We start from the raw sequence: 25,533 nt of genomic DNA, 5'->3' as shown, positions 1-25,533 counted from the left end.
TGAAACTTCTACAGTAGGGTTCTCTGAAACGCTGAATCTGATGGTGTGATTTTCGTTAAGATTCTATGACTATTAGGGGGTCTTTCCCCCAATTTTCTAAAATAACGCGAATTTTCTCAGGCTCGTAGCGTTTGATGGGTAAGACTAAACTTGATGAAAGTTATATATTTGAAATCAGCATTAAAATGCGATTCTTTTGATGTAGCTATTGGTACCAAAATTCCATTTTTTAGACTTTTGGTTACTATTGAGTCGGGTCGCTCCTTACTACAGTTCGTTACCAACGAACTGTTTGAAAAGATCAGAAATTAAATAAAAAAAAAAATGTTTTTTCAACCGAAAGTAAGGAGTGACATTAAAAATTGAAACGAACATAATTCCGTATATGAAATGGGCTTTTCCAAATCTATAGAAATATATATCAAAAGAATCAGCTTATTATGCCAATTCCAAATATATAAAATTCACTAAGCTTAGTGTTACCTATGAGTCTGAGCAAATTCGTCTTACTATAAAAAAAAGGTGAAACACTCTAGAAAAGAGTGTGAAAGAGGTGAAGTCAGAAAAATTTATGAAAATCACATCATCAGATTCAGCGTATCAAAGAACCTTAAGGTAGAAATTTTAGGCTCCTACCTGCAAAAATGAGGAATTTCGTATTTCTCGCACGAAAAAAGATCATGGATGCGTCTTTATTTATTTATTTTTTTTATTCAGGGGTGACTGTACCAATTCAATGGTCCTAGAATATTGAAAGAGGGTCATTTGAAAGGAAATGAAAATTTTTAGTGTCATCTTCAGGTGACCAAAAGATTGGAGGGAAACTAGTCACCCTCGCGCGTCCCTTTTTTCGGTAAAATCGCTCGATAAAATTTTTTGAGATAACTATTTCGTTCAGCATAGCTGAAAGATCCCAACAATCCTTTTGGAGATAACATGACCCCCGAGGGAAAAAGTTATAAAAGCTGCCCATTATTTACGGATAGTATTTGTTATTGGAAAGTATACAGATATTTTTGAGGGGTAGGGGATTTTTCGTTTCAGGTGGATTTCCAGGGGGAAATTTTAAAGAAGGGGATTTGACAGAATTTCCATACGAAATTCTTTTTATTTGTCTTACTTACTCTTTTCCAACTCAATTTTGCACGTGGAGCTATTCCAGGGAAATTTTCAGCATGTTTAGATTTCCAGTAGATAATTTCCTGGAATGGGGGTTTCCGGAGTGATCGGAAAAACGATTAGAGCTTAGAATCTTTTTTAAAATGTAAGTATACTACGGACATTTTTTCAGGCCGAATCATCTGCAAGAAATTTTGCGGAGGGGGGAGGGGTAATTTTCATAGAGGATATAATTGTTGAGAAGTAGATTTTACGAGGGAGAGGAGGTTTATTTTTCGTGGGAGGAACTTTCCACGAGGGGGAGGACGAATTTTACACAGAGGGTGATCCAGATTTACTGGCATTATTTGGAAAACGATCAGAAATTAAATAAGAAAAACAAGTTTTTTAAAAGAAAGTGAGGAGCAACATTAAAACTAAAAAATAAAATAAAATCATTCCGTATATCCCTTCCCCACTACCTTCATATTTACGCTAAAGTTTGACTGTTTGTCCTAATTTTTTAAGACCAACTCGTGAAACACAAAGGTCGTTTTAGATTAGGAAGCTTTTTTATAAGTGCAGGAAACTTTTGCATTTATTAACCAGAATAAAGATCAAAGGTGCGTGTTTACTTTCCAGATGTGCGGTGAACTAGATTCTATCGGCATTATTTGATAAAAGATCAGAAATTAAACAAAAAAAAGAGAAAATATTTTTTCAACCAACAGTGAAGCGTGACATTAAAAATTAAAACGAACATAAATTATTCCGTATACGAAATGGGCTTTCCCCTCCTCAACATCTGGCTCTTTAAGCTAAAGATTGACTTTTTGTTCCAATTATTTAAGAATGACTCCTGAAATCCAAAGGTCGGTTAATTAGACCAATAAGAAGTTTTTTTTAGATTTTCTAAAGCCAACTTTAGCGTAAAGTTTTAATCTCGCTCCTTAATTTCAATTGGAAAACCTTTTCTTTAAATTTAATTCACTAGTAAGATCTGACTGACTTTTATATGGTGTCTGTTTTTCCTCCTATCTTTAGATATTATTAATATTTTTTTTTGTCAAAGTCGAATGTAAATATCAACATCTCTCTACAAGCTATTTGTACGCATAAAATTTTCTTTTTTTTTTTGAATAAGTAATCTAATATACTAACCCGAATAGACATCACTGGCTCAGTTGAGTCATCACTTGTCGCCGCAGACTTGAATTTGATTTCTTTTACCCTGATCCAAACCTTCAATCCTGTAAAAGGAATAGAACATTATGTCATTTCAGAAAGTTTTCAATTCATTTTCCAATGTTCTGTCTACAGAGACAGGTCACGCATCTTAATATTGGCCATTGATAATATTTCTATTTTAGGGTTTACTAAGTTGGCAATCGATCAAATGCGCACACAATCAACAGAAAGATCGCTTTCTCGAGGTGTGATATTCCAGTTGTCTTCGTTATTAACAGTTTCTGGTATGGGCGCAGCGGCCTGAATTACCATCCATAAGGATAACGTAAAGATTTGTTTACCTTAAATTTTACCCATATACATTTTTTACCCATATACTTCAGCCTTACTAAATAAAACTTCCAATTTGGCCCACTGTCTTTCTCTCAGAATGTACGTTCAGAGAAGGTGTTGTCCAGGACTCCAATGATTTTAAGGGGATTTTCTTTTTAGGTTGAGAAGTTTAAGAAAACCAATGCTTCTATCGACACAATCTTTAAGCCTTGGAAACCCCAAAGAAATAGACACTGGAATAAAAACAGGAATAAAAACAAGAGAGAAAAAAAAAGCGAGAGCAGGATTTTTTTATGAGAACAACGGAAATACTGGATGAACCACAACAAATATTTCAGGAGGACAACTGCTTCCCTTTTTCAGCAATGTTATAGAAAGGCTCAAAGAATCAATTTCACATTTTCTGAACGACAATGCGAACGATGCAGACCAGAAAAAAAAATATAAAAAACACAAAAAAAAGAGATAAAAATGAAACGAAAAGCTAAATTGGAAGAATTAACAAACAAAAACGAAAAAGAAAGCAATAGCATAATTAATGGCTGCCACTGAGGTGTGGTTTGAGGTGGAAAAATGGATGCTAATCGCTCGGCACAAGATCAGGACTTTATTGTGGGTGATCTAAAACTTCCCAGTCAAAACTATCCAACAAAATGCGAGTCTTGACGAGCAGTGGGAAGTCTAGCGTTGTCAAGAAGAAGGACAGTTTCTCTTGTCATCATGCCAAGTTTTTCTTTTTTTAATTGATCTGCGGAGTATCCTGAGGGCTTCTGCATTGATAGGGGTTCCTCGTTCAATGAAGTCGAAAAAAACACCTTGCCTATTCAAAAATACCGACGCCATGATTTTGCGCTGGGAGAGAGTCTGTTCGAACTTCAAGTTTTTTGGGGAGTGTGTGTGTTTCCATTCCATGTTTTGTTACCCCAATTTGGGTGTCATATACGAAATCCGTGTTTCGTCTCCAGTTCAACTGGTTACCACCTCAATGGAAACCGTTACAAAGATAACGACGATACAAAAACTGCAGTAGCCCCTTGGTTATTACTACCGGCGCCAAGGTTTTATGAAGAATTTCCTTTAAAATTAGTTGAGATGTATGATAAGTGTTTGAAAAAACTTGGTAACTATGTCGAAAAATAGAGAAAAGTATGCACTTCCTGATAATAAATTTACTTTTTTGAAATAGCCTTTCGTTTTGTACTTATGTCCAAACGGACCTTACTTAAAAAACACGCCTGGTAAATTACTATCATTTTGGTTTTCTCAGACAAGAATCTAATAATTTGTTCATCGCCATAATAAACTCTGTGTCACTTCCACACTCACAAAATGATACAAACTCCTGACCCATCAAATCTAAAAGATACTGTGATAAAGAAGCTTTACTTAAAATTAGACAAATATGACGTATTCTCTCCCTAGTTATTTTATTTAGTTTAAAAGAATCTTAGTCACTTGTCTAGCTTCTTAATGAGAACAGTATTTATTATTGGTCGTTGGACTTTCGATCAGTAGCTAACTTGTTGAGTTGATTTTTTTTTGGTTCTAATTGTTTAATTTTGATTTTTATCTGTTATTGTTTTTTTCACTTTGTTGGTTTTTTAATTCTTCCCATTTGTCCTTTTTTTTTATTTTAACCTCCACGTTCTTTGTTGTCTTTTTATTTTTCAGTGGTCAATATCGTTTGGATTTCGCTCAGGTAATACGAAGTTGATTTTTTGAGACTTTCTCTACTTTTGCTGAAGAAGGGGAGGAGTTATCCTCCCGAAATATCCGCTTCATTTTTTCCAGTATTTTCGTTGACTGTATAAAAACCCTGTTCTCAATTTTCTTCTCTTTTGTTTTTATTCTTTGTGATAGAAGGCCAAAGTGGTTTAAAATAATCTTTTGGATACTTAAACACGAAAAATATTCTTAGGTCGCAACTTGGGGGCAGATCTACTCTTGAAAGTTTCATTTATCCATCATAAAAGTCTTCCGTGTTCACGAAAATGAATTTAGAACTTGAAAATATCTTTTGCGTTTCCACCCATTAGTAAATTTTCTTGACCCAGAACAACTGAAAAGCAGTTTCATGAGAAGCTTCAAGTTTTCGGTTATTTAACTGAATTTAATTAAAAAAAAAACTTTTTCCACATAAGAGACTTTCAAATAAAAGTAAAGACCTACATTAAAATAAAGGTGATCAGAAATTAAGTTAAATAATTTTCCAAGCGTAAAGCTACCATAAATTACGACGATACAAAAACTGCAGTAGCCCCTTGGTTATTACAACCGGTGCCAAGGTTTTATGAAGACTTTCCTTTAAAATTAGTTGAGAGGTATGATAATCAAATAAAAGAAATCCAAAAACGACCAGAAATTACAATAAATAGCAGAGACAAACTCAAAACCAGCAATCCTGGCTTAGAAAAATTCTTATTTCAAGCTGTGTGCTTCTATTTATCATATATATATATATATATATATATATATATATATATATATATATATATATATATATATATATATATACTAGCTAGCTTTGCGCCCCCCCCCAAGCCCCCCCGCGCGCGTAAGTCGTTACGCGCCATATTAGTTACGCTCCATTGGAGTTGTGTCCCTGTGTACCGCCTATGAATAGTTATCGACACAATGCATTATCGTATCATATATGTCTTTTTGTTCCGACGTTAACTTGGAAATGTTATTTTGTACATACGACAATAGATCACTCGTACTGTAACTTTGTTCACGATCCAATTCTACACATGTCGAAACAGCAGCGATACGATTAGGTGAAGGCATTCCCAAATGCTGAAGAGGTTTGTTTGCCATACATACGTACAAATCTTCTATAATAACTAAAGTGTAGTTATAAATTTCTGATGTAAAATCAAAAGTCATATCTGACGTCTCTAACCGTTTTCGATGGAGTATATCTTCGGACATTTTTGATTTGTATTTTTCCCATAACTCTGTAGGAGCTGATGGAGAGCAAGTTGTTAAAATGATGCCAAACAATGCACGAATTTGACTTGGAGTTGACGTTTCGCACGCGTCATTGATGCAGTTATCCCAGTGTTGGTCATTCTCCAATAAATTCAGAGCTTGGCATGCACTACGGTAAGTGTCATGTATAGTACCGTTTACAGTTCTCAAATACTCAAAGGATGTCGGACCAGGTACATTCACCAAAAGCAGGCGTAGAAAGAAGCATTCATGTTGATTGGGGTGAACGGTGTAGAGTCTTCCTATCGTGGTATCTTTGAAGATGGTAGGTTGGCCGTCGACTGACTTACCCTGTTTTCGACGTTCAAATACTTTATTTTTAGTATTCCACGTGTAATACGAAGGCACTTCAGTATACAGCAGTTTTTTTTGCAAAAGAATCATTTTTGCAAAGCGAAAAGAAAGCAGTTAACTTTGTATCCAGTGGATTCAGGGCTCTTTGTTGCACGTTGGTTTCCGAAAAATAAACACGTTGACCATTCTGTAAATGTACCGCTAAGTGAACAATAGCTGGACTACGTTCATGTATCGGAAATGAAAGAATTCGCCAAACAGCTTCATTACTGCTTATGTATCTTCCAGCCTGATATTGTACGATTTCGTCGATCTTTGATTTCGGACTGCAAGCCAAAAACTGCCATGTCACTGCCTTTGTTGACGTATTTACATATGTATTTGGTTGCCTTTACGGAGTTACAGTATTCAACGTTTATGTGTGCATTAAATGCTTTTGATAATAATGGGGAATATGGAACAACCCACTGGTTATCTACTTCGATGGTGGTACCGTTACGCTTCTTTATTATTGCTGTTTTACCGCCATCTTCAGTAGATCTTCTTCTATATTGTGGGTAACCATCATTGCCAGTAATTGTGTTGGATACTAAAAGTCGAGGATATTGCTTTGTGCAACTTCCTTTGGCCATGCATGGTGAATTTTCGTTCAGTGCACCGCAAGGTCCATGCATCATATTTTTAACAACAATATCATATAGCCCCTTATCGACATTTTCATCAGGTATTTCAGCGGAAATCACATCATCAATTTCGTTCGAAGTAATTTTATTATGTAGCCAGATTAGTATATGTGATTGTGGCAAACCTCGTTTTTGCCATTCCACTGAGTACATCCAGCATCGCACTGACCCAAACACTTCAAGTTTTACTATGTAGTTTATCAGTGATTTCAACTTTTGCCGGAAGACACAGGCCGTAATGTCATGTCTATGAACCGCCGATTGTCCTTGAAGTAAAAGCTGCTGTATCTCGTCCCAAGATTGATTACATGTAAATGTAATAAATAAATCTGGACGACCATAGAGACGAACATACGCAATAGCATCTTGAGCATATTCATGCATATGACGGGGACTGCCAGTATATGACGAAGGTAAAATCGTTAATCTTCCAACGTTTGTGGTATTACCGTCATTAACAACTGCATCTCGCAAATGAATGTATTGTTCAGAGCGGAGCTTGGTCTGATTCAGACGGATATATAGCAAACGTTCTGATTCAATTTTAGCATACATATCAACGACATATTGGTGAAACAATTGACGGCATTTTAAAATATAATTGACTTCATGCTCAATCATTAGTCTATAGGAAAAATAATGCATTGCACTGCATTTCTTATTCATTTCTTTGTTAGTGGCTGGATTCATCAATTTAGTATTAAAGTGATAGACGTCGGCTCCATCCCAAAAAATGATAGGATATTGTAGGGCATCGTAGCATCGATGAGTTTCAGCAATTCTTAACAACTGAGCGTTTCGCTTATGAAGAATAATATCTCGAGGTAAAAACTGATCACCGACCATAACGATTGCCACTTCGTCGATAGTTGGAGCATTGTATCTACGCACATGTTGGCCAGGAGGCGTTTTGTCAGCGGAAATAACAATTTTATGCGTATCAGTAGGCATCAAATCGATGGCTGTTTTGAACAGACGCACTAAATTATTATTTTCGTGGAAAAGATGTTGCAATTGGGAAACGATTGTCCTTTCAACGTTGGGAGAAATTTCGCAACGTGCATTCAATTCAGAATTTCTATCACTGATGAAGTACAATTTCTAAAATTTAAGATTCTCGCCTGAGAATGGTAGAAGGGACCCTGCTCTATGATAAATTTGCCCTTTTACTTTGAAAGTAGACATAAATTAATCTGGATTTTCGATTTGGGCTCAAAACGACGTCATTTGGAAACATGAGCTGTATTTTCTGATCTGTGATAAAAAACGCTTAGATTCTGACGTAGTTCCAGTAAGCAAAGTCTTCAATGGCTCTGGTGGTGCAGCCAATAGAGGAAGTTTAACTTTTCCTGAGGCGCAAAACATTCCCATTGTTTCACCATTGAATTTCAAGGCCTTGCAATAGGGACAAATTTTAGACATAGTCCCGATTTGAACACATCTACTCAAGCTATAATCATAGACTGGGCTGTACCTGAATGCCAGGCGATAACTTTCAGGTTGCTCTGATTCCTCGGCACACTTTCTTTTCTTACGTTCTCTATCAGCAGCAAGCCTGATTTCTTGCTGTTCTTGTGATTCCTCGGCACGCCTTCTTTTTTCACTTTCTCTTTTAGCAGCAAGTCTGGTTTCATGTTGCTCTGGTAATTCCTCGGCACGCCTTCTTTTTTCACTTTCTCTTTTAGCAGCAAGTCTGGTTTCATGTTGCTCTGGTAGTTCCTCGGCACGCCTTCTTTTTTCACTTTCTCTTTTAGCAGCAAGTCTGGCTTCGCGTTGCTCTGGTAGTTCCTCGGCACGCCTTCTTTTTTCACTTTCGCTTTTAGCAGCAAGTCTGGTTTCATGTTGCTATGGTAGTTCCTCGGCACGCCTTCTTTTTTCACTTTCTCTTTTAGCAGCAAGTCTGGTTTCGCGTTGCTCTGGTAGTTCTTCGGCACGCCTTCTTTTTTCACTTTCTCTTTTAGCAGCAAGTCTGGTTTCGCGTTGCTCTGGTAGTTCCTCTTCCTCGGCACGCTTTCTTTTCTTACTTTCTCTATCAGCAGCAAGTTTTTTGGCATAGACTCTTTGAGCATCTTCCTCGGCTGTTGCCATTGTAAGTTCATCAGCATTTTACAGTTAAACATTAATAGATTTCTCCGTGAACGAATGTCTTAAATACCTTTAATGACGTCACCGTCATAACAAACATGACGACAACTGACTACCTTTAATGACGTCATCGTCATAACAAACATGACGACAACTAACTTCATGACGTCAGTCGACACACAAACATGACGTCACTCGACACACACACACACACACAGACAACTTATTTTTATATATATAGATATATATGTATATATATATATATATATATATATATATATATATATATATATATATATATATATATATATATATATTTATTATCACGAATAGCGGCAAGCATCAATGCTTGTCGCAAAAACACAAAATCATAATACTAATCTAAAGTAAATTGGCAACGACAAACTAAACCGCAAAAACTTCTAAATAACACGAAACTACACAACAAAAGCGTCTAAATAAAAAGGCGTATTTAATAATGCAATCTTAAAAATTCGAACAATCTCTGCCTCGACAACCTCCAAGGCAAACCATTCCATGGTTCGGCAACTCTACCAACGAAAGATAGTTGACCAATTTTTTTCAGTGGTTTTGGGGGATATAATTTGTAATCATGCTGACGAGTAGAGTGATAATGGTTAAATTTGAAAAATAAATTTGGATCAACATCATCCATTCCTTTAAGCATACGAAACACATTTATAAGGCCACTACGACGTCTACGAAACTTCAACGACGGGAGTTGAAGCCTAGAAAGTCTCTGCGGATAGGAAAGGCACTGAAGGTATGGGACCAATCTAGTGGCCCTTCTCTGAACCTTTTCTACCCTATGCTCATCCGTTAGATTTAATGGAAACCAAGCCGAAGTATTATACTCAAGAAGAGGGCGGACCATTGATTTATATAGTAGTAAGAAATTACGAAGGTTAAACTTACTAAGGCTTCTCTCTATAGACAACAAACGATAATTTGCATTCTTTACAATTTCCAAGAAATGCTTATCAAATTTCAATTGCGTATCAAAGTAAACGCCAAGGTCACGCACTATTTCGTTAGAAGGGATTCGTATGCCAGACAGCTATTAAGAATGCACAGGTGGGAGTTTACGAGCATAGTGTAGAACAACACACTTAGAAGGGTTTATGAACATGGAATTAGATTCGCACCAATAAGTTAGAGAGTCAAGATCCTCCTGTAAAAGTTGCACATCGTTTTGGTCTCGTACTGGTAGATAAAGTTTTACATCATCCGCGAACATCTTGACAGTAGAATGCTGAACAGAGGAAGGCAGATCATTGATAAATAAACAAAATAAATTGGGCCAAGGCAGCTACCCTGGGGGACTCCGCTTAACACATCTATTGAGGATGACAGAGCTTCACCAACAACAACCTGCTGAGTTCTTCCATTTAGATAATCAGCAATAAATGCAATTGTTTTTTTAACCCAATTTATAAGCTGCATATTTTGAAGAAGGATTGGTATTGAAACTTGGTCGAATGCCTTCGAGAAGTCGATATAAATGCAGTCAAAGGGTATAGCTAAATCGGCAAAACGTTAACCTCAAGAAGCTGAATATTACAAGACCTACTTTTTCGAAAAGCATGCTGAGCAGGATTCTAAAGATGATTTTCATCAAAATACTTTTGAACGCGTGAAACAATCAACTTTTCCATTACTCGGCAAAAAACAGACGTAATTGAAATCGGCCGATAGTTTTTAAAATTTGACTTGGAGCCACTTTTGTGAAGCAGCTTTACCAAGGTCTTCTTCCACCCTGAAGGACACAGTCCATGCGCCAAAGATAAGTTAAATACATAAGTAAGCAGTTCTGAAATTTCATGAGCAATTTGTCTTATCATCATGTTCGGGAAACCGTCTATATCCGGCGCTTTAGACGTATCCAATTTTGTAAGAATAGCATAAATTTCAGTCAAGGAGAAATCCAAATCATCAAATGGAACAAGAATGTCCGGCGACGAAATCGACTCTCCTTGAGATGCAAAATTAGATTCTTTTGAATGAATTGGCTGTGTTTTAACAAAAACTGAAGAAAAAACTTGCTTAAAAATAAGAGCATTCTCAGAATCACTATCAATCTTTTGGTGTGTATCCTGATATGTGAACGTGGTGCAAGGTTAGGCTTATTCCTATTTACATATTTCCAAAATATTTTAGGTGATCCGGTGCTTGAGTGAATAATACGCGACTCAAGCTTTTCACGATTAGTCCTAAGAAGCCGAGTGACCTTGTTTCTCGCTAGTGAATACGCATGCCATTCACCTGGATCCTCTTGCAACTGAGTATCCAAATGCCCTTGTCTGACTACTTTACTATGTCGTGACTCAATGTACGACCGCCAAAGACTATTTTTTTCACGTATTGCTTGGAGTATATGTCTCGGAAGTTTAGGATTATTTCTATGACCGGAAAAATTCTTCACCAAAGGAACAAACTTATCCCTGCATTCCCTCAACACTTTTTTTTTACAAAATCAAACGCGGTGTCCGGAGAAACACGATTATTTTTTAGTTCATACGTGATATTAATAGACGAAATAAATTGTCGCATTGATTCATAATCAGCTTTAGCATAATCGTGCCGATAAAACTCAAAACCTCTCTGTTGAGCATCAATATTCATGTAAATATCTAACACAACCTGATCACTTTTACCTAAAGGCGGACGGAAATCTATACTCAAAATATCATCGATTGACTTGGTAATAACCAGATCTAAAATCGATGGAATAGCATCATTCCTGGCTCGAGTTGGCCTATCAATATGTTGGTATAAGTACAGATCATCCAATCTATCTAAAAATTGCTGCTCATACGATGAAGTAGACAAACTCGTACTATGCACATTCCAATCTATCAAAGGTAAATTGAAATCACCTAGAATAAGGAACTTTGAACTACGACCAACAAGACGAGAAGTACACGCTAGAATATTGGCATTATTAACTGGACTCGATAAATTTACAGTAGGACCACGATAAAAAGCTGCAATACACATGTAAATACTATGATAAGACAATTTAACATCAACCAAAAAGACACTCCGACACTGAGTCTACTGGCAAATCAACAACTACAGAAAATTTAATAGAACCATGAATAGAAATACAAATCCCTCTCTTAGCTGAATTACTAAATAATAAATTATATTGTGGTAGCTGCTGAAAATAAATAGACGGGTCACTGAAACGTTTTGGTAAAACTTCGGTAACAACAACTAAATGTGGTTTACGTTGCTTTATTAGCTCACTAAACTTTTCTCATTTAGATGACAGACAGTCTGCATTTGTATATGTTACCAAAAATTTAATCACTCAGACACTTTTTTTTAACTCTTCCATGCTCGCGTAGCTGTTTGGGGTTTCACAAAATGAGTTATTATTTATGAGGGTTAGCCCGTTTTTGCTATGTTTTATCTTCCAGTTAGATTTGCCAGCGTCCAATTTCAATTTCAGCTCCTGTTTCAGGGCATCATACTTCTTTTTTTCCATCAGTTCAATGGTAGTACGATCATGAGAGACTTTGAACGAGGGGTATGCAGCTTTGATGCAAGCAGTCTCGGACATCAGGAAGAAACAAGCTGTATCTCATTCTACCGGTGTCTTGAACATCAACTTAATAGGCCTGATCTTACCAGGTGTATGTTTACCAAGTCTAACTGAGTAGCTACATTTCGCAGGGCAAACTACAAGTAGTTTTTCGTTGAAAAATTTGCAATCAGTCTCGTTTTGTTTTCTACGAGATGACAAAGTAGCGTCTTCAACTAAACAAAACACGATCAGGTTTTTTGTTTTCCCACATGATCTGACACATAAACTGAACTTAAGTTCGAGCTACTGACACTGATTTCCTCATCCTTTTTCACAAATTTTTCAGTTAGGCTTTTCTCCAAGCTCTGACACTTCACTCCAATTAGGTTCTCGGTAAAATGCTGGACGTCCGAAAGTGTGCTCTTATTTTTCCGGTCTTTCTCGATTTCAGCTACTTTCCGTTGGATATACTCTAATAAAGCGCAAAACTTATCCTCCATCGCCTTAAATGACGTTTGAATTTCACTCCTCAAAATATCTTTAATTTCTGCAGATGTCAGTCCTTGGTTGATTGAGTTTTTCTGTTGTTTACATACGGGGCAGAACCAAAGTGACCCGAGCCCCCGAGTCATTTTTGTGAATAAGTTGTATTCCGGCTCTATCATTTCCAAGCATACGATGCATACCCAGGATTCGCACGAGTCGCAAAGCAGCGCAAAATCGTCATCTTGCAATTTGGAGTCGAAACCTTTGCACTCATCAACACCTTTTTTAGGCGAATGTCTTGGTTTTTTTTTTGGGGGGGGGGGGCAGCTGAGTTAGACGGTCCTTTATTTTTTCTCCATAACTCTACCGTTCTAATAGTGACAACAGTGTGCGCTCGCCAAGTTTGAAACCAAGCGTTCACGTGGGCTAATTAAAACAAGGTCAAACAGAAAAGTCCTTAAATAACAAGATTGACCTTAAAAATGCAAGTTAGGGTAATACACCACTTTATAGGGTCACTTATTAGCAAAGCAGGTAAGCAGATTTATACTTATTTCCTCTGATTTTTGAAGATTTTTGGATTATACTTGGTTAAGATAAGAAAACAGCGTTGCCAATTATGATACGCAATTATGATGCCAATTATGATATGGGTCTCATATAGTCCTTAGACCTACTACCTAATTTTACTGCTTAATTCTCGGCAATTTATTTACAAGTTTATTCAGCCTCTATATATACCATTAAGACCAAGATTACTGAAAAACAAATCAATCAGATTAACAGTTTGATATATATCATGATTTTAAAAAAGAGGGAATTAATTTCGTTTTCAGTAAAAAACAAATATGTTCTGGTCTTTGGAAGGAATGAGGGCTTTTGGCCCTATACCTCACAGTTTCTGCTCGTTTCGAGTTTAACTCGCTTATTTATTGTAATTTCTGTTCGTTTTGGATTTCATCTAATTATTAATGGTAATTTGTGATAGTTTTACGGTTGGAAAACTATTTGACTTAATTTCTGCTCATCTTAGGTTTGATGTTGCTCTTCACTTTTCGTTCAAAAACTTCTTTTTTAGGAACATTTTTTAAAGTTATTTTGTTCGCTTTTGGTTGAAACGGTCTTTTTCATTGGTAAAAAAAGAAAATTTTAAATCTTTTCGATTTTCTCTTTAAGAATCTAGACTTTGGCTTACAATTTATATAGTTGACAAAAATTTTCAACAATACACGCCCTTTTGAAAATCTGGACACACGTGGTATCTTTCGCTTTGGTCAAATACCTTCCCAGCTTTCTCTGAGACACAAAACTTATTGCCCTATTCTGTTCCTAAGACATTGTGCCTACGCTATTTTCACAACCATGTTACATTTGTAACTTTTTTTCTTTTTTTAAATAGCTAGAGCAGAGGTTGTAATAGTTGCAGCTCTGTATGTTTCAATTTTATACTCTTAGAAGCTATTGCTGAGAAGTCTTATTGACAACCAGCCAGCACATAGTGACTTTTGATTTAATTTTAAAGCAACATAAACTTTCTGTTGACGTTTCTACTTTATGCCCTATTTTTGTCCCAAGATGTCCAACTTAGATATCTTGACAACCTGGTCTATTTTGAAAAACTGAGTGCATTTAAGCTGTTTTGATTTAGTTTAATAGTAGCAGCAATAGCAGTAGAAGCAGTAGTAGAAGCAGAAGTCAACAATCCCTGAACGTTCCACATTAAAAACGTTAGCCTTAATAGTAGTAGAACTAATGGCAGCAGTAGTTTGATTTAATTTAAGCTAGTTTGGTTTGGTTTAATAGCAGCAATAATACCAATAGAAGCAGTAGCAAAAGTGAAAGGAATATTGGTAGCCCTGGGAGTTTCAGCTTAATGCTCTAAGCCGTTGCTGAGATATGGCCAATGCACCCCTTTAATAATCCACATGTGTATAGAGTTTTGAGTCAGTTCAATACCGCCCTCACCGTTCCCTGAGAGGTTAACTGATACCCATAGCATTAGCAATAGTAGGTTTGACAGTAACGGAAGTAGTAGTACGGAGCATCAGGAGTAATGTTTGTGATAGCAGTAGTAGCATTAGTGGTAAGCAGCAATAGTGTTCACACTGTGCCTTTTTAGTCTAGTTCAACACCTCCTCCTGATGTCCTGATAGTCTCAACTTAATATCTCACGTCATTTCTAAGATATTGCTGATACGTTCTTTAATACCCTGTATGCATATGATGTATTTTGATTTAGCCCAAGAACTCCTTTAACAATCCCTGTAAGCTCCGCTTTACTAACATTCGCTTTAAGAGTAGTAGAAATAACAGCAGTAGCAGTACTATTAATACTAATAGTAGCAGTATGCACGTTGTACATTTTTATTAGCTCAATATACCCTTTTACATGTCATGAAAATTTCAACCAAATGTTCAAAACCGTTCTTAAGATACTGCTGAGTTCAACACTCTACATACTCGTAGCGCGTTTCAATTTAACTCAGCATACTCCTTGACATTTCCTGAAAATTTATCCTTAATACCCTTATCCTTAGTAGTAGTATTAATAGTAGCAGTAGGTGTAGTAGTAGTTGTAGGCATATATTACCTTTGGTTGGTTCAGCATCCCTCTCAACATATAGAAGTCGTCGTAGTAGTACGGACATAGTGACTTTTGGTTAGTTCAACATCTCACTTAATGTACCCTGTAAGTTACAAATTAATACCCTAAATCATTCCTGGGATATAGTTGACTCACCCTTTCGATAACCTGCATTTGCAGAGTGTCTTCTGGTTCATTTCAGCATCACTCTAGACATTCCCTGAAACTTTCACCTTCCTACCCTTAGCCTTAGTAGTTATAGTCATAGTAATTAAGACAAAACTGGCAGCGGTAGTAGTAATAGCAGTACGCACAGTGCCTTTTGATTAGTTCAATATCCTCTAAACACGTCCTGGAAGTTTGAACTTACTACTCCGAGCTATGCCTCAGATATTGCTCATACGTTCTTTTGGCAACCTAATGCACTCATACTCTTCAACATTTTCTGAAATTTTCTCCTTAATATCCTTACCCTTAGTAGTAGTATTAATAGTAGCAACAGATGTAGTAGCAGTAGCAGTAGTAGTAGTAGGCGTGAAAGTTACAACTTAAGACCCTAAACCATTCCTGGGATAAAGCTGACTCGCCCTTTTGACAGCCTACATTTGCAGAGTGTCTTTTGATCTAGTTCAACATCCCTCTAGACATTCCCAGAAAGTTTCCTCAGTTTTGTAGAATAGTTTTGGAACAGGCTTTTATTCAGCCAACAGATCGACTTTAGTGATGGTTTCATCCTTGTATAATATATCAGATAAATACATTCACAAAATAAATGTTAGTTATGAGGACAATAGTTCTGCATTTGGTTAGCAGCTATTTTGGTGCTGAATCAAGAGTTAAGCAGGACTGTCTCCCATCCCTGTTTTATATGGGTATTTGGATAAGCTTTTCCCTACAGAACACTGCAAAGGCTACAAGAAAGCATGAAATTAGGTGGGAGGGTAGAATTTCCCTAAACGTAATTTCCTAAGCCTAAATGCAAAATAAAGAACATTTAAAAATTAAGAACATTTAAAAGGAGTTAAGCAGGACTGTGTCCCATCCCTGTTTTACATGGGTATTTGGATAAGCTTTTCCCTATGGAACACTGCAAAGGCTACAAGAAAGCATGAAATCAGATGGGAGGGTAGAATTTCCCTAAACGTAATCTCCTAAGCCTAAATGCAAAATAAAGAACATTTAAAAATATTGAGGTTCGGTGAGAAAGAATAAATTTAAAAATTAATATAAAAAAAACTAAGTCGCAAAAACTAGTAAAACATTGTGGCAAAGAGATTATATTGGGTATCGAGGAGATCGATAAGTGGACAGCTTTGTTTAGCTGGGAAGTGTTGTTAGTTAAGATAGTGGATGCAGTAAAGATGTAAAAAGTAGAATTAACAAGACCTAGGGTTTTTTTTTTTTTTGAAGAAGAATATAATAAGTCTGCGAGCCAAGCAGAGGCGGTTTTAGAAGGGGGGGGGAGGGGAAACTTGCCCTGGGCAGAGAGATTTTCGTGGGGCCAAATTTCAAATAAACAATCTAACAGTTATAGTCATTTAGTAATTTTTCAAATTTTATTTTTACTAAATAAAATAGATGGTGTGGTTGGCAGTAAGTGTAAGCAAATTTAATCCAAAATTTTAATTTTTTCCCCATATCCCCATCCCCATTCCTTGAAAATAAAAGTAAGTGGACCAAATTTAAGCGATTTTGAATTGAATTTGAAGTAAAAAAAAAAAAATCAATCAATTGGGCTGATATAGTTAATAATTATGCAGTTAACAATGCAGAGACTAAAGTAAGAAAGGTCTGATTTAAATAAATGAATTTTTTTGTGAAATGAGATTTTTAGACAATTGGCAAGAAAATTTTTGGGAGACCGAGGAGGGGGGCTAATTAAGATCTTGCTATGGGCACAAAAGAGAGAAGAATCGCTTTTGAACCCAAGACTTGAATATTGGAAGCTACGATAATGACATTGGTCAAGAATGATTCTGACAAGAGGGACTTTTTGGAAAGCAGTAGAAGCTTTGTTAAACTTTCTACAGAGGAATTATTTACAAAGACTTTTAGGTACCCGTTTGACTGACAGTATGTCAAACATCAAATTGTCCGAAAATGTCGCTCTATCCCACTTTCTAGCGCTATAACGAAAAAAATGTTGAGATGGCCAGGACACATTTTACACATGAAGGATGACCGATTGTCAAAGCTCGTTATTTTGGTCATCCATCTGGGACCAAACAAAAAGCACGTGGTGTCCGAACGGGGTGGGAATAGGTTATAAGGAAGGATCAAAGGAAATCGGAACCTATTGGTAGACTTCAAGAAGTAAAGCTTAGAAAAGACCAGGGGGAGGAGGAGCATGCACATTGCAGTTGGCCTCAAGAGGTTTGATGCTGTAGTGAAAAGTTAGTAGCAGCAGTAGGAGCAGCAGTATATCTTATCTGAAAATGTGATTGTATGGAAAAGGTTTCGACAATTATATCACTCATTCGCTCACAAAAATGTTTCTATCTTCACCAACATTTAATGCATCAACTTATTCAGCTATTTTTTTCTAAATATAATCGTTATCTCTTATTTATTTACTTTACACATTTTCCAAAAGCAATTGTATCATTTGCATCATTTTGTTGATTTTTCATTTTCAATACAAGTTAATATGCTATTATTATTCTTTCAAGATATTATTATTCAAGGTATTGTGTTATTATTATTAATATATTTTTATTATTCTGTTTAATCAGTATTTAATCTTTTGATTTAATATTAAATCAGTATTGATTCAGAGTTCAAAGTGAACGCACCTGTCTTAGATTGGATATTTTTTTTAACATTAACAAATCAATATACTTTTTCATACCGATCTGTCCTTCAACGTGTGAACTAGAGAACTTGTTTGACTAGTATTACTGACGGAGCCCAGTCTCTGTTATTTGGATACGGCTAGTAACTGAGCTAATGTTTTTAATTAAAGTTTAAATTTCACTTGAGAGCGGCCTTTAAAGCTAAATAAATATGTCGTCAATCAGCCAAAAAATGTTTGATGATAGAATGAAGGCTCTGGAAAAGAAGCTAGATTTCATAATTAAGAAACAAAGTGAGTTAGCTATTACACTGTCGTGGATTTCGGACGAGGTTCAAATTTTGAAAAATGAATCGAAGTCTCGTGATTCGAAGATTGTCATCCTTGAAAACCAGCTTGAAGAGCAAAAGTCGAGATGTGATACAATCGAAGCGAAATTACTCGAAATGGAAGTTAAAGACCGTAAACTCAACTTAATCATCCACGGATTATCAAAAGAAAAACAGCAACAGACAGTTTTCGCGAATGTGTCAACATTATTCTCATCGACAATGGAAATCACGGACAAGGTTCAAATATTACAGTGCTACCGAATGTCTCAGAAGTCGAACATGTCTACCCTTAAGCCGACCGCCCCTCCAGTTTTCCTCTCAGTATCCTCAGAAAAAGATATTCAATGTATTTTCAGATCAATATCGAAATTGAAAGGAACAGGGGTCCGGATCTGCACGGACTTGCCGACCAAATTAAATACTGTGAGAAATGAATTACTGGCTAAAGGCAAGGAATTACGAGATAATGGATCCGTACAATTTACACGCCTGAAGCAAAAAGGTGCCAAATTGTGGCTTGAATACAAATCGGATTCAGAGTCGCAGTGGGAAAAAGCGTAAGATCACTAAAGGCGACTAGTGTGAGAAAATAAGGTCTACTCCGCTCTTGATTGATATATTTTGCATTTTTGTGTTTGTGTGATGTTGATTATTTACTTTCGTGTGTTACTTAGGCTAACTTGGTTCAAGATTCTCTTCATTACTTTTGCCCCAGTTATTTCTGTTCACTTATACCTACTCAACATAAGTTTGCTCGAAGGATGGCAGGTTTTTCATGATTCATCAATGGCACGGGGTCCTTGTCGCGCGGACTTGCTGGCACGATGTAGGATCTTTCCGACTCTTTTTAAATGAATTCTAAGTTTGCGGTTGAGGGGGGACGCGATAGGCTGGCAGCTTTGAAGGGGAAACCTCTAAACCTTTCGTTACTTTCTGAAACTTTTAATGTTTTTGGCCAAAGAGAAAATAATACTTTTTCAGAAATAAAACCGTCATCGTATGTTTCTCCTGATGAAATAAATAGACTTGAAGATAATTCGAAGAGAATTGGATTTATAAACACACAGGGACTAATTAGTTCTATTGATGAACTAACCAGATTATTGCCAAGAAATCAAATTGATATTTTGGGAGTTTGTGAAACATTCATCAGTGATGCGACAAAACATAATGTTAAAATTCCGGGATATAATTTCATTGAAAAAAGTAGACAAAACCATGGAAAAGGTGGCCTCGGGTTATTTTTGAAAGAAGGAGTGCATTTTAAACGTCTGCCAGAGCTCGAAAAATATGACGTTGAAAAATTGTGTGAAATTTTGGCTGTTGAATGTCGGGCCGGAATCAAGAAATTACAAATTTGTGTCGTTTATAAGCCTCCGTTGGCACCAATCCCGCTTTTTCTGCAATCTTTGGAATCCTTATTAGCATCTTTAGACGATAAAGATGTTGTGGTCATGGGGGATTTTAATATAAATTTACTGAATTATTATGAAAATACTCAAACAACCGAATTTATTTCTCTAATGACATCAAAATCACTGATTCCCTCATGTACAATACCAACGCGGGTTTCACTCACTAGTGCAACTCTCATTGACAACATATTTTTAACAACACCAGCCACGTCTTCACAAGTTGTTTTAACGGATTTTTCTGATCATTTTTGTTGATTTCCGATGTGAAATATCAGCTTCAAACAAAAAAAGCACCAGAAATATCACACCGGATTATCAACAAAAAAAATCTGGACTGTTTAAAGGATAAATTGAATATTACCGATTGGTCTCGTGTATTTGATGCTGAAGACGTAAACTCTGCAATGGCTCATTTCTTCGAAAAATTTAACGCTGCTTTTGACGAGTCATGCCCCAGAGTAAAAACACGAAAAGGAAAATATAATCAACCCATTCAACCGTGGATATCACCCTCCCTTTTGACCTCAATAAAACAAAAAAACTGTCTTTATAAAAAATTGTTATCATTCCCAAGCGAAGAAAATAAAACAACATTCAAAAAATACAAAAATCTACTTTCAAAAATAATACGTAATGCTAAAACAAAATTTTATTTTGATTCTTTTAGAGATGTAAGTAAGTCACCAAAGAAAACTTGGGAGCTAATCAATTCATGCTTAAATCGATCACCAAAAACTTCTAAACCATCAGAAATAAAGGACGCTCATGGTCATATAATTGAAAGGGAGCTAGAAATAGCTAATTACATGAATTTGCATTTCGCGTCAATTGGACACTCGGTAGCCAACAAGCTCCAACATAACCTGCCCTATGGTCAATGTGATTATCGTACATACCTTGTAAAGCCTTCTGTAAAATCTATGTTTTTAACACCGGTAACAGAGAAAGAGCTTGCCAATATTGGTAAGCTTTTGAAAAATGGGAATTCCCCGGGGATTGATGAATCGTCTACGAACATTGTGAAAGTTGTTTTACCGAGTATTAATAAAATCTGTCATTTAGATCAGGAACTTTTCCGGATTCATTGAAGAAAGCAAAGGTGATACCACTGTATAAAAGCTCTGACCGGAGCGATTGCACGAATTACAGACCGATATCTATTCTTTCAGGCTTTTCTAAATTAATGGAGCGATGTCTTTATAATCGAGTGTATAATTTCCTTACTTCGAATGATTATTTTTCAAAAAATCAGTATGGGTTTAGAAAAGGACATGGTACGCAGGACGCTATCCTGACAATAGTCCAATTTATTCACGAATGTCTTTATAAAAAAATGATTCCGGCAAGTATTTTTTTGGATCTTGAGAAGGCATTTGACACGATTTGTCACGAAATATTGTTGTTTAAATTAAGCAATGGCGGGATACGAGGACCAGCGCACGATTTTATCGCATCTTACCTAACAGGTCGATCCCAAGTAACAACTATCAATAAAACAGCTTCGGATCCATGCTTATTGCCCAATATTGGTGTTCCTCAGGGTTCAATTCTGGGACCACTGCTCTTCCTAATATACATAAATGACCTTCCATCAGCAACAGAAACCAACAGCCTGAATGTCCTTTTCGCCGATGATACCGGATCAACACTTGCAGGGAAGTCGGAAGATGATGTCAAAGAGAAGCTGCAAATCGTGTTTTCCCAGCTGATTGTATGGCTAAAAGCTAATCTTTTGTCATTGAATGCCGCCAAAACGAAATTCATCATTTATAGTAGACTTGGACACAAAGCAAAAGGAATTTCAACTATAATTGATCAGGCTACAGATATTCGAATTCAAAGGGTAACTTCACTCCGGTATCTTGGTATAACTATTGATGAAAATCTATCTTATAAAGAACATTGTAATAGATCACGCGTTAAAATCGCCCAAGGAGTTGGTGTAATGAGGAGGCTTCAGCATTTTTTCCCCTATGAAGTTCTACGACTCATTTATTTTGCCTTGGTGCATTCCCATCTTACGTATTGTCCCCTAATTTATTTAGCAACTTTCAAATATCATATAAAACCGATACAGACTCTTCAAAACCGGGCTCTTCGAATTTTGCAAAGATATTTACCGTCACCTTCTTCCTAGCCAAATAAATCTAAAACTGAAACTATATATTTATTAACTAATATTTTGCCTGTTTCAGAATTATTCACTCTTCATTCTTTTTTATTCACGGTAAAATATAACCGCTCAGAACTGCCTCCGTACTTTCGTACGAGAAATTTTTTCCCTGAGCAACCTGACCATGTTTATGAAACCCGTAATAAATTGAGAATGCAGCACCTGAAATTAACCACTGACAGATCACGGTTCTCGCCACTTTTTTCGATCATGGGTTCATGGCATTTTTATCTACCATATATTGACTGCATTAAATCTCTCCCACGTATTAAAAAGCAACTTCATTCTATCTTTATAAATAAATTCAAGAATGAGTAATAAAAAAAAATCTTAAAGTGAATAGTTGTTTGTTTGATATTGATAAGGTGGGCTCATTTTATTTTTTTTTATTATTTTTTTTTTCTCAAATATGTTGCCAGTCATCGGTCACCCTCGCTTGCACACTGTTTTGTTTTGTTTTTCGGATTGATATTTGCCGAGTGTCAGTTGTTTTGTGGGCGGGTTCCCGTCTAGTGGTGAGTCGTGGATTTATTGATATTTATTTTATGCATTTGTTTTTGTTTCTTTTTTCTGTCAAATAGGTGTGCTATATTGTTATACCGGGTCTTTGTCAATCGACCTTGTGTCTCCGACTTGACCCTTTTTTTATATATTGTGTGTGTTGTACAGAAGTTTAAATAAAATCTTGAATCTTGAATCTAATCAAACCGATTACTGCAGCAAAGAAAATGGCTGCACATACAGCAAAGAAAATAGATTTCATTGCTTGATTTCATTTCTTATTTATTTTCCATTGTTTCACCTAATGCATTTGAATCATCATTGATATCTTCCTTTGCTTCCTCAAGAAGAAGAAGAAGACAATACCAAAAACTTTTTGAGATTCGGCAAAAATTTTGAACAAAATCCCGAAATTATACTGAATCCAAGAATCAACCGGAGTATTTACAGCAGAATCTAAGAGATTCCAAAATTTCGATTTGATTCCGACACCGATTTGGCAGAGAAGGGCCGAAATTTAATAGTAAAAGTTATAAATTCTGCGAGTAGCAACATCTTTAGTCGTTAAATATAGTTTAAGCCGAATCCAAATTTAAAATCGTTCCACAAATATCAGAAAAGTTGAGGATTTGGTTGAATTTGCACAAGATGTTTGCGATAACATTTCCATGTCATCTTACTGATGATTAGCCCCAAATTTAATATGGGCTCAGGTTTCATCAGGTTAAGTTATTATCCAAAAGAAGAACCAGAATCAAAAGCATCGTTATTTGAATGTACTTCCTCCCATGCAATCCATTCTGCTTACTCTTCATTTGAATCTTACCTATTTTAAAGTTAAGTTCACTTGGGAGATCTATGTACTGAATATGATGAAATAAATATGTTGGATCTGTGAAAAATTGAGCTAGAAATAGAAAAAACATATACTATTAGATATGTACAAGAACTAAGCTTAGATATAAACCAGTTATCACGACTGATTATTATAATGAACTTGTTTGAGGTATAACTTTTATGCGATGTGATGAAATAGCAATGGGTATAGAAGACGAATCTAAAAAACGACATGTTTACAAAAACATGGATAGAAACTCTAAAATGAGAAGAAGTTGGAATTTTTTTTTCATTTATGTACGTGGTTTATTAAAAAACAAACAAACAGACACACACACAAAAACAGCAATGCAAGAACAAAACACTTCACCTCTAAGCATGTAATCAGAATTAGTTCAAATAATATTAGTTAGTATTAGTTTCCAGTTTTTAACGTGTTAGTTCCGATACTGAATATGTACTTCCAAGCCCATTTTCAATGGAGAAAGTTATAGCCAGTTGCACTTCTTTTTGGTCACTGACAACCAATGAAAATAAGTCTATTTGAAAGAGAATTTGCCGGTTGATAGCAAAAAGCTCTTAACTGCCACCTCCAAGTCAAAAATGAATTACAAACGCTGTTTAGCGTTATTATTTACGAGAGTTCTAGTGCAGTTCGTTTTGTCCTACTATGCATCTCAGCTGAACCTGTCAGCAATACAATTTTACAGTAAGTGCATGTTTCCCTCTTTTGCGAAAGCGAAATTTAACATTTCTAACCGGAGATTTAACCTGAGGATTTCTGTCGTAACTGTATACCTGCCACCACATCTTGTTCGTGGTAATGCTTCATCGTTTTTTCTACAAAAAAATTAATTACAATTTTTAATTGAATGGGTGTATCTTCATATCAACAGCCTTTCGGGGAACACATAGAAGAATTATACTGCGCAGTATGGTTTGAAACAGTTGCAGGTCGTGGAGCGAATGAACTATTAAGTGATGTTGTCTTGATGGATGGAAGAATTCTGTCTACCTATCCCGACGTTTCTGAGATTATTATTTGGTCGAATTCTTGTATGCCACAAAACAGAAATTCAATAATGAACTTCGATATGCAGGAATCATTTCGTAAAAACCCTATACTGTTGAACGTAGCACTGAAATACTGTGAGCCAGTTAACTCGAGCATACAGGAAGTATATATACCCCAAGGTTGTATTGAAAGAAGTGTCAAGCACCCCGATGTATTGGACTTGGTGAAGCAGCTAAAAAGCATCCGCGGATCATTACCCAAATGAACAAAGTACTGATTTCAGTAGGCTTCTAAGATCTACCAGCACACTAATGTTCCATTTTTCAAAGTAAAACAACTGTAATTTACACAATACGACTAAAAGAATCGGTTACAAACTTCCGTTTTCAGAGGAATCACTTATGTTTATGTTAGCCATTTGTTATGTTAGAACGAGTTATGTTTAGCCTCCTTTGGAGGCTAAACATAAAGCAAGGAAGGGCACTTCTTCCACAGAAATGATTTAGTTTCTTGTAATCATATGGCCGTTGGGTTACAGACCTGTTATACCTATTGAAAAAATCAGAGATTATGCAGTCAGTCTACAGGTTTATGTCTCCTCTAAATGTGGCATACTATAAATGCGTTTTTGCTAGCATTGATAAAGACAACAATCACCCATTCACCATTGTAGAGACAGCCTGACAAGAAGGGACTGCAGTCCTCCCCCCACCTGAAAAAGCTGAGAAGGGGAAAGGCTATCAGTAATGGAATAATCCGTTGCCTTGGTTTGTTGTTTTAAACGTGTAATGGAAATTACTGAGATTGGTTAATAATCATTTTGAACGGAAGTTCAGTATAAACGACAAAAGTAGAACAAAAAGGTAAAAACAGGACAGGACAGAAATTCTATCAACAGGTCTCCAAGACTTTTTGCTTTAAACTGGTCTTAAATTCGATTGCGTTTTTTCGATTGTGTTTTCTCAAAATTTAAATAAGTGTGCCCTTTTTGCTACCAACCAGTGAATTGGCTTCATTTGCTGTGAGGGACAAAAATCAAGAACAATAGGCTAAATTTACCACGCGGTAAACCATGACACGATCGGAAGGTTACACCAAGATAGGGCTATGGAGGTACACTTGGCAGCATGTTGGCCCCAGGTAGATTGAAACTGCAATGAGCTTATAGGTATAGGAA

The 25,533-nt window shown here is 36.1% G+C and overlaps 1 protein-coding gene across 2 annotated transcripts in view; it reads right to left on the bottom strand.

The window, feature by feature from the left end:
• The window catches only part of LOC136027130 (uncharacterized), a 95,309-nt gene that overhangs the window by 4,939 nt on the left and 64,837 nt on the right, over nt 1-25,533 (bottom strand). For both annotated transcript variants that reach the window (XM_065704090.1, XM_065704091.1), the window contains one exon: nt 2,260-2,348. In XM_065704090.1, the coding sequence (XP_065560162.1) occupies nt 2,260-2,348 (89 nt within the window). The remainder of the gene's footprint in view (nt 1-2,259; nt 2,349-25,533) is intronic.

This window comes from Artemia franciscana, chromosome 5 (assembly GCF_032884065.1).
Source record: "Artemia franciscana chromosome 5, ASM3288406v1, whole genome shotgun sequence".
Classification (NCBI taxonomy): domain Eukaryota; kingdom Metazoa; phylum Arthropoda; class Branchiopoda; order Anostraca; family Artemiidae; genus Artemia; species Artemia franciscana.
The sequence above is the reverse complement of the archived record's forward strand: the minus strand, read 5'-3'. Positions and strand labels throughout refer to the sequence as shown.